Source organism: Ursus maritimus, unplaced genomic scaffold (genome assembly GCF_017311325.1).
Source record: "Ursus maritimus isolate PB19 unplaced genomic scaffold, ASM1731132v1 scaffold_17, whole genome shotgun sequence".
NCBI lineage: Eukaryota > Metazoa > Chordata > Mammalia > Carnivora > Ursidae > Ursus > Ursus maritimus.
Genome location: NW_024424119.1, coordinates 26203358 through 26213166, shown reverse-complemented (window position 1 = coordinate 26213166; position 9809 = coordinate 26203358). Strand labels below are relative to the sequence as shown.

At 48.0% G+C, this 9809-nt stretch overlaps 1 protein-coding gene across 2 annotated transcripts in view; it reads left to right on the top strand.

Moving 5' to 3' along the window:
* The window catches only part of PAX5 (paired box 5), a 195110-nt gene that overhangs the window by 29303 nt on the left and 155998 nt on the right, over positions 1-9809 (top strand). For both annotated transcript variants that reach the window (XM_040631610.1, XM_040631611.1), the window contains exons 4-5: positions 5655-5719; positions 9347-9475. In XM_040631610.1, the coding sequence (XP_040487544.1) occupies positions 5655-5719; positions 9347-9475 (194 nt within the window). The remainder of the gene's footprint in view (positions 1-5654; positions 5720-9346; positions 9476-9809) is intronic.

Genomic DNA, 9809 nt, shown 5'->3' with positions numbered 1-9809 from the left:
AATGCCGGCCCAGGGTCTGTCAGAATCTTTCCACTCTTAAAGGGAATCTGGAAACTAGGATTTGTGTGTGCATGTATGTATGCATGTTTGTGTATATAAAATTTCCGTATTTTTAAATGGTGGCAACTAATTTCAGTGGAAAAAAAATGCCTTACAGGACAAGCATAACTCATTTGCAGGGCTCCAGCCCTTCTGTAATACAAGGATGGGAATTATTTTACAACGAGTTTATTTTAATGGATTTTAGAAAAATCTAACTAGAACACCAAGCCAGTCAGTGTGAACTTTATGGACTATCCCTCCCTTTCGTAGTAAAGAACTAGTATTGCCTCATGAAAGAAGTCCATTTAAGTCAAAAAGTAAGTTACCTGAAAGGAACATACGAAATAAATAGAGCACATAGCTTGGCGGAGGGGGTGGAGGCTGTAAGGGGCGCTCCGATGAGTGTCTAGGGAAACCGTGGGCCAGCTGATGTTTTGTGCTTGGAGCTGCTCTGTGCAGCTCTGCCTGCTGGTTGCCCGGGGCTGGGGCCTTGGCTGGCCTCGGGGTCTCCTGGGTGTCCACAGTGGTGGCTGCGCCTCTGAGGTGTTTTCGCACCTGTGGTCTCCCGCAGCCCTCGAGGCTTAACGCTGTTCTGTGGCAGGTAAAGGAACTGAGGCCCAGAAAGGGAGTGCAGAGGAGTGATGATTTTGAGGTAGAGCTGGGAGTCGAACCCAGGTCCCCCGATGGTAAGAGGAGGGCCTCTTTGCCCTGCCCTGTGGGACTCTGCCAGTGCCAGGACTGAGGATCTGAAAGAAGAGAGGCCAGGCGGGGTAAAACAGTCAGTCCTGCTCCGTGTCTGTGTACTTCGCGGCCTGTGCGCTTTGCTGCCTGTCTGCAGCTCCCTCTGTGACCCGAAGCCCTCTCCTGCGCACCCCTCTGGGGGCTCTTCTCTGGGAGCACACTCTGGCTCCTTGCCCCATTCTTCACCCGGAGCTCTTGTGGTCTCTAGCCAACCAGCCCAGCAATGAAGATCGACGAGGTGCGAGGTGCGGGACACTGTTGCTGCCTGCCCGCCCCCCACCGCCCAAGAAAGCCCGAGCCATCCCAGCATGCAGTTTTATTTTCCATATGAAGGCAAAGCTGCAGTGTGTTCAAATGGATGCAGTTTCAAAAGAACCGTCTTGCCAATGTCCACAGGTTCCTCAACCAGCCCTGCCTCCCTTGGGGGCACCTTCTCATGATTCCCCTATTTCAAACAGCTAAAGAGGGAGTGGTGGCTGGATTGGTAGCTGTCTCCACTGTCCACTCCCACCAAGGTATGCCTTCCTGCTGTCTTCTGGGAGACCAGCCCGGGAACCCATGACTGACACGGAGTTAAGTGCTGAGCGTGTGGGAGATTTCCTGGGACACAAGTCATCACGTTTCTGTGGCTTCTAAAGGACAAGTAAGCACTGGGTTGCTGCCCAAGCAGCACCAAGGATTTCTAGAATCCAGCCTGAGTGTCCATGGGAGGTGACTGTCTGAGAGCTGACAGAGACAGGCGGAATGGAGCTTGGCTTCTGTTCAAGGCCCTTGGCTCTAAATCAGGGGCCAAGTAGTGGGCACTGTGGGTGGCATTCCCAGTTAGAAGAACAGTTTTCTTTAGCACCGATCGGTTGTTGTCACGTGAGAACGTGGGGTCAGCATTGCTAGGTGTTTGGATTTTTCAAGGGAAGCTACAAATCCATGTATTTATGTAAAAGCTTCCGCCTTGCAAATACTGGCAACTAATTCAAATAAAAACAAATAACCATGCAAGCCGAGCAAAGCTTGTTCAGGGATGGACGTGGCCTGGGGAAGGATAGTTTATAAACTCTACTCTTCGTCTGAACTTGGGCAGCAAGACTTCTGAGATTGTTTACCCATTCCCTCTTTCTTCTCCACGTCAGTTGCTGGCCTGGGTGTCCCCTGTGGGCCCTCTCCCAGCATGGCCCAGTTGGAGCCTTGGTCGTGGATTCTTAGCACAGCTGATGGCCCGAGATTCTTACTGCTCTGTGGCAGGTCCATCAGTGCCGTGGACGTGGGAAGGTCTTCAGCCCTGTCTTCCTAATTTCCTTTTTAAATGTGCCATGATTTTCTCTTTCAGTGTAATTGTGTATGGGGCGGATGGGGCGATGTGTCTGAGAAGACCTAGCCTTTCAAAGAAGTGAGGGTGATGTTGAAATCGGGTCCTTACAAATGCCTCTAATACCTGAAGTCCCTGGGATGCTAGTCCTTCAGCTTCTAAATGGATTTGGAATGCAAATAGGCTTCACGTCTCCTATAGGAAATATTTAGCAGAGGGACCGCTTCCTTGGAATGTGGTCCAAAGAAAAGTGCTCAGGCATGGGACCTGGAAGTCTGGGTTGACCTGCGGTGTGACCCCGAGCAAGTCACTCAAGCACTCTGGGCTTTGGTTTTCCCTCCTTTGGAGGAACTGGTTGATTGCTGAACTCTCTTCCCTGTCGGACCATCTAGGATGTTCACATGGCTAGACCTTTTAGTGTTAAGTGCCAGTTAGCCAGACTGTCTCTGGTTTAGAAAGTTCCGGAGTGTGACTCTTATTGTGACAAGGCTTGAGGATTGCTTGTTAATTTTAAATTTTTAAAGAATTGGTCTGATTCAGTTAGCCTTGTTCTTCCCACTACCTTTTCTGCTCAGTGGAAGATAATGCTCTTTGTTCTTTTTTTTGGCAACCGCTGCAAGCAGATGGGCACAATCTCTACCCCGGGGACAACTTTGGAGGGCTCCCTAACTCTGGTCTCGCCTATAAACGACAACCCCACTACAGCCTTAAAATAAGGCGTGGGGATGGCTGCTTTCCCCTCCCCAACTCCTAGGGGGGAGCCCATGTGTTTTTAAGGCATTTGTGGAAAATATGAACTTTTAAGGTTGAAGCTGGTCTTTAATCGTTATGAAGATACTACTGAAAATAATAGCTAACATTTATAGACAATTTATTATGCAGGAGCTACTATTCTAGATAATTAGTTTAATTCTCATAATAACCCTATGAGGTAGGAATGACTCTTAGTCCCACTTTGCAGGTGAAGAAACTGAGGCAGAGAGGTTAAGTAATTTACTCAAGGCCATGCAGCTGGCAAGTTGGAAAACTGGGGTTCAAACTCTAGTAGTGTGATTCTGGAGCCTGTCTATGTATGTATGTGTGTATATAATTTTTTTAAAAAGATTTTATTTATCCATTTGACAGAGAGAGAAAGAGAGAGTGCACGAGTGGTGGGGAGGGGCAGAGGCACAGGGAGAAGCAGACTCCTTGCTGAGCAGAGCTGATCATGACCTGAGCCGAAGGCAGCCACTTGACCCCCGCCCCGGGCGCCCCTTGAAGCCTGTGTGTTTAATCAATATGCTGCAGCTGCCTCTCGATGATTTACGATGATTGATAATGTCTTAGCAAACGATTTAGAAATATTTTAAAAGAAAATAAGGAAAATAGAATTTTCTTTGTTTGCTTTAATTTAATGGCCAGGCAATACTTTGAAAAGTTAGGAGTTTATGCTGGAAGGAACGGGAAATAGTTTTGATGTATTTTACCATGTTTTTGTGTATATTAAACCATAACATAGATAAACTATATTTACATCTGGGGTATCCATATATTCACACTGAGCTATGTCTCTGTAGACACACATGTGTCCACAGAGAAGGTGACTTACAGAAAAATCAGATCAGATTCTAGCTTAATTCCAGGTGGTCCAAAAGTCTACTTCACTCCCGGGTCCTTGTAAATACGCTCCACGTTTGCGAAGTTAAAGTAAGCGGTTCGAATGTTGGAGAAACACACACACACCGAATGCATTTGATGAAACACTTACACTGACCCGCAGGAAAGGGCAAAGGACCCTGGAGGTTCAGGGGCCTGGACTCCAGAGGACCCGCGCTTGGGCTGTGATGTGAAGGGAAGTGTCCGTTCCAGGCCCTCAGCCGAGCATGCTGAGCAGCCTGGGTGCCCACCACTGAGCTGTGAGATCGCGGAGGGCAGAGGCCGTAACCCAGTGAGGGTTTCCTCACTGCTCCCCATTTGTACAAGCTGGAGACCCAGTGCAGCTTGAAACTTGACTTCCAGAAATAATGGTCCGGAATGTGAAAAAGCCTCTCCTGTGGCATTGAGTGAAGAGAGCAGGATACAAACTGTGTACATGGTTTATTCTTGATTTTGCTAACAGAAAATGGATATTTCCTGATATGCATAGCAATTTAGCATAAAGGAGATACACTGAAATGTGATTTTATTTATTCATTTATTTTAAAGATCTTATTTATTTCTTTGACAGAGAGGGAGAGAGGGAACACAAGCAGGGGGAGCGGGAGAGGGAGAAGCTGGCTCCCTGCTGAGCAGGAAGCCCGATGCGGGGCTCGATCCCAGGACCCTCAGGTCATAACCTGAACCAAAGGCAGACGCTTAACAACTGAGCCACCCAGGCATCCCTGAAATGTGATTTTAGATGTCTTCTTTATATTTATTGTCTAATAGTCTGCAATGAGCACAAAGTGCTTTTATAATTAAGAAAAACTCTAGCTGTTCTTTTAAAAGGTAATAGTTGGAGGCTGGAGTAGAACTTTTCCAAAGAAGCTGAACATTGTCTTACCGCCCACCCTTCTCCCAAATGGCAGGGAAGGAACTTTCGTGTAGACTTCACAGGGGCTTCTGGCCTGGCCCCGGTTGGTTACTCTGTGACACACAGGGCTTGGGGTCTCAAGGAGGAAACCCATATAAGTGTGTTGTTCCAGAAAAAAATTTACAGACCAAACTTCCCAGAGCCCAGCGTTCTGCAGAGGCACATCAGAGCCAGCAGGTCCAAGGGGAAGGCAGTACCGCTATTACCCCTTTTATACAGTGGGCTTTTCTGGAAGATCCCCCCCCCAAAAGGATTTAATTACTTAAAGTAAGTAGAGTGGTCTGTTCCAACTCCCTCAGTGTATTGAGGCCCATAACGGAATGGACTTGCCCAGGGTCACTATCAACTTCATCATATTAGAACTAGAGCAAGGTCTCTGGAAAGACAGCCCAGGACACCCCTGGCTCCTGGCCCTGTTGGAGCCTATCCATGAGATTTTGTATAAGGCAGCTTTGGAGGGTTCCTCGAAGCAAAGCCACGCCAGCACTTTAACCCTTTTTAGGTTGAGAGCAATGCACATCCACTTCCTTGAGAATTTTTAACAGGTGGAGATGCGACCCCTCCTGTGGCTCTCTGAGGCAGAGAAACCGAGAGCACGTGGGCCCCCAGCGAACAGAGAGGTCACCTGGTTCAGTCCCGTCATTCCACCGAGGAGGGGAGAGGTCCAGGGAAGGGAAGAAACTCCCGAACGTCACTCAGGGAGTTCTTTATGGAGCTGCAGCTGCTCCAGAGGAAAAGATGGCCATTCGTAACATGAACAGATCATCCTTTTTCTACAGAAGAGGCCCTCGAATCCCAGACAGGGGTGCGAGTTATCCAAAGACACCCAGGGAGGTAGGGGCTGAGTTGGGACTAGTCCGTAGCTCTTCTAACCCCCTAATTCCCCCTCTGGGGTCATAACCTCCCTCCTCCTCTGCCCCAGCTTGATGGGCTTTTCTGGTTGTCTGTGCATAGCTGGTTGAGGCAGCTTCTCCATAGTGGTAAATAGCCGTTTATTTTCTTCCCAACTGTCCACAGGATCATCAGGACGAAAGTACAGCAACCGCCCAACCAGCCGGTCCCGGCTTCCAGTCACAGCATAGGTAAGAAGAACTTTTAAAAAAAATTTAAAAATCTAATGGGCTCCAAATATTCTAAAGAACTTTTAATCATTCTTATGGACAGATAATTCTGCATAAAACACTTCGGCACACGTACTAATGCGCCTTCTTTGTCATTCTCCAAGGGCTGAACCTGGTAAATGAATTTTATAAATACTGCTAAAAGGTTTTGAATTTTACTGATTATTATGATAAATAGCTTTCACCATGAGACAGAAAATTGAAATCTAAGCCAAAAAAAAAAAAATCCACTAATGGGGGTCTATAGAATGTCAGATAATTAAAGTAATAAATCAAGAAAGGGATACTTATTCATAACATTTTCTGCATCATTAGTCAGTAAGTAGTTTTGAATGTGTTTTTTTCTTCTATCAACCAGCCCTTCCACAATTCTTTGTGCACTTGCAGTCTTGAGTGAAGATGCGGCAAAACTTCCCAAACTTTCTCTTTCTCTCTCTCTCCCCCCTCTCGCTTCGCTCTCATGTACTCCGTGAGCTGTTGAGGGCTGCGGTGGGGTTTTTGACACTCACACGGGAGAGTCTGAGTGAGCGTGACTTGTAAGCGTGGGGGTCCTATTTCCTACTATTGAGGCGTTCAGAAGTTTCTCGTGCCTTTCCCTTCCATGCATAGACTGTGAGATGACAGTGACATGTGTCTATTTAAGGCACATTATTTCTCCACTTGGGATAAGGAAACACCTCTGGGGGGAAGGTTATTCTCCTATAAGAAAGTGGTGACCATTCAGTAAGCCTCTGACAGTCCCTGTCACTGTCACTTAATAATGCCCGAGACTGTGTAATGTTTCCACATCTTTGTCACTCCCTCTTTACCTGCAAACTTGAACTGGTTTGGTGGTGATGGGGGGATGGGCAGAGGTCAGGCTTATACTTCAGCTCTGCATTAACTCATCCAGTGAACTGTGTAAGTCCCTTTACTTCTCTGGGCCTCAGTTTCCCCATTTGTGGACCGAGGTGCACAAACTAGGTGCTCCCTGAGGTTTCCGATCCTCCATGGTTGCCTCTTTGGATAAAGGTAAAAGAGAGATTTATTTAATTAAGAGAGAGAGAGAGAAAGAGAGAGCATGAGCAGGGAGCCTGATGTGGGGCTCGATCCCAGGACCCTGGGATCATGACCTGAGCCAAAGGCAGACGCTTAACCGACTGAGCCACCCAGGCACCCCTAAAATAATTATATAAGACCGATGAATCACAGACCTGTACCCCTGAAACAAATAATACATTATATGTTAGTTAATTGAATTTAAATCAAAAAAATTTTTAAAAATTAAAAATTCTTTATTTAGTAGTCCATTCAAAAAGTGTTTGCCAAGCTCCTGCTTTGCCGGAGACTAGTGTTTTCAAGGAGGCAGGACCTAATCCCCATCTCAAGGGCTTCTCAGTCTAATGGGGGAATGTAACTAAGAGAAGTTTGCAAAACACCGAGATAAGGCTCGAGAAGAAAGAACAGGGCTCTATGTGAGCCAAAGGAAGGGAACTACCAGCTCTGTTGAGCTGGGGTGAAGAGGATTGAGGAAGGTTCCTGGGAAATGTTTGGTGCTGAGATTTCACTTGTAGCTTTAACTATGTCAGATCACGGAGCAATGAATACCAGACTAAGAGTAACTGATAATATTCGTTCAGTCTGGTTAGAGGAACAATTCTACTTGTAGGTCAGCAGAACGCTTTGCTTTGTCTCAGAAATTTTTATAAAAAAAAACCTATCTTATATGTGTGCAGCCCTTTATAGTTGACAAATTTATGGAGGCCAGAGGAAACGGAAGTTGAGAGGTTAAATAACTAGCCCAAGGACACACTGCTCATAAGTGGTGGAGCCCAGAATTGGAACCTGGGTCTTTTGAGTCTAGTGCAATCACAAAATATCATTGGCTCTGTCAGCAACATGGCGACCTTGGTTATATGTGGTTGTTTTTTAAAGTACCAAATGCCTTGTGATCTTCTTTCTTCCTCTGTTCTTTGCACCTTAATACAGAAAAGGTTGTGAGATTTGCATAAATCTATTTTGAGGAGCTTCTTCTGGTGAAGGAAAAGAGAAGTTAACGATTTCTACTTCTGTGCCTCCTAAGGAAGATCTAAAAATCTAACTCAGATATGAGAAGAAAGGCACTGTTCCCTCTAGGGCTGTAGGAGCAAGAGCTGGATATGCTCCAAGGAAAGCTAGAACCAGCTTCTCATGCGATCACCACCATTTCTTGTAATTTCCTACACTTGAGCGTCAAAGGCAGCTCCACCTGCCTCCAGCTAGTTACAGCCCAAGGAAATGTGTCTGAGATTGGTGTGTAGGTTTTAATGAACCAAGAAAGAATTCCCACAGCCCAGAAATGGAAATTCAGCTGGATAGCTTGTGAGGACCCTGATGACTGACTGGTCTTTCCCTTGGACTCTGGGGTTAGGAGTTAATGTGAAACTTGCACAAAACCTCCCCTCGCCCGTGCTTATCCTTAGGAATGTAAAGACCTGGCCTCAGTCACAGGAAGTCACTAACCTCGGCCCACATTTCCGGACAGGGGAAATCTAGACTTGAAGTCAGTAGACCCGAGGCTAAGTCCCAGTGCGACTGCTCACCGGGTGGAGGACGTTGAGCAAATCCCCTCACCTTGTGGAACCTCATTTATCAAACGAGGAAAATAATAGCACTTTAGATTGTTGCAAGCACCACATGAAAAGCCGTGAACTAATGGGAAGTATAGTATTGTTTGTCATGATTCCTTAACAAGGAACAGGTTACTCTAGGGGTTCAGACTTCAGCTTCTGCGTTCTGTGGCTTTGGGCAAGTCACTTACCTTTCTCTGAGCCTGGGTTCCCTTTCCTTTCCAATGAGATAATAACATTGCTTCCCTTATAAGACTGTTCTTAGAATTAAATAAAGCAATGCCTCAGTAATGCCTGGCACGGAGAAAGTTCTCAGAAAACATTGGTTATCATTATGTATATCAATATATATGATGTGTGCACAATATATATTCAATATATAGTATATCATTATTACGTAATTAATATTACATATTAAAATCTGGGTTAACTGGAGGAGAAACGACAGTGAGGAACTATAAAAAGAAGGAACGGTTTGCCATTTGGAGTTTTGTTGGCTGAGTGTATGAGGGTGCAGGTATTTATGTCTGCACGGATGGGTGGGTATGTAGCAGGGAATGAACCTGCTTAATGAGGAGTCTAGGTCCTTTTTTTAGCACTGGCTGGTGGTGGGCCCCCGCTCCCCCCCCCTCTCTTCTCCATTCCCCTGCTTCCTGCCTCCTTGGACAGGCTGGGATTTGAGCTAGTGCCCTTCTGACACTGTCCCGTGCTCCCTTCTGCACCGCCAGTCCTCCTAGCTGCCCATCTTCTCTCTCACTCTGGCCCCCGGGGAAGCAGAAAACCTGAGCAAAGGGCCCCGAGGGCTGCTCGCATCGCCCAGGTGGAGCGGCGGCCTCAGGGAGAGCGCCCGCAGCGCACACTCGCCCCGTCCCGCACTCCCGCGGCTCCGCGGCCGCATCAGCCCAGGGTAGGGCGAGTGCCTTTGTTCGGGGGGCGGCCCGCAGCGCCCGCCCCCACGGCCGTCCCGCCGGGCCCTGACCGCCCCTCTCCCTCTGCGCAGTGTCCACGGGCTCCGTGACGCAGGTGTCGTCGGTGAGCACGGACTCGGCTGGCTCCTCGTACTCCATCAGCGGCATCCTGGGCATCACGTCCCCCAGCGCCGACACCAACAAGCGCAAGAGAGATGAAGGTAAGAGATGTCCAGGCATCTGTCCGGGATGGACGCGACCGGATCTGTTGTGGGGCGCTCAGTCCGGGGCGGAAGCCAAGATGCCCCCTGAGCGCCTGTTTGTCCGCGAGCACCTGAGTCCCCAGGCGGGGTGGACACGGGAAGGGGCCGAGTGCCCGGGGAGAGGCAGGCAGGGTGCTAGCTGCGACTGGGCGTTTCTCACTGGCCCGCCCTCCTCTTCACCCCTTGGGTGCAGGAAAGTGGGCCTGGCAGAACCCTTGTGGGCTGAGCTTTGTGGTGTGTAAGAAGACCCGTGTGCAAATCCGATGCCTGAGGGCAGGGTGTGCAGGGTGTG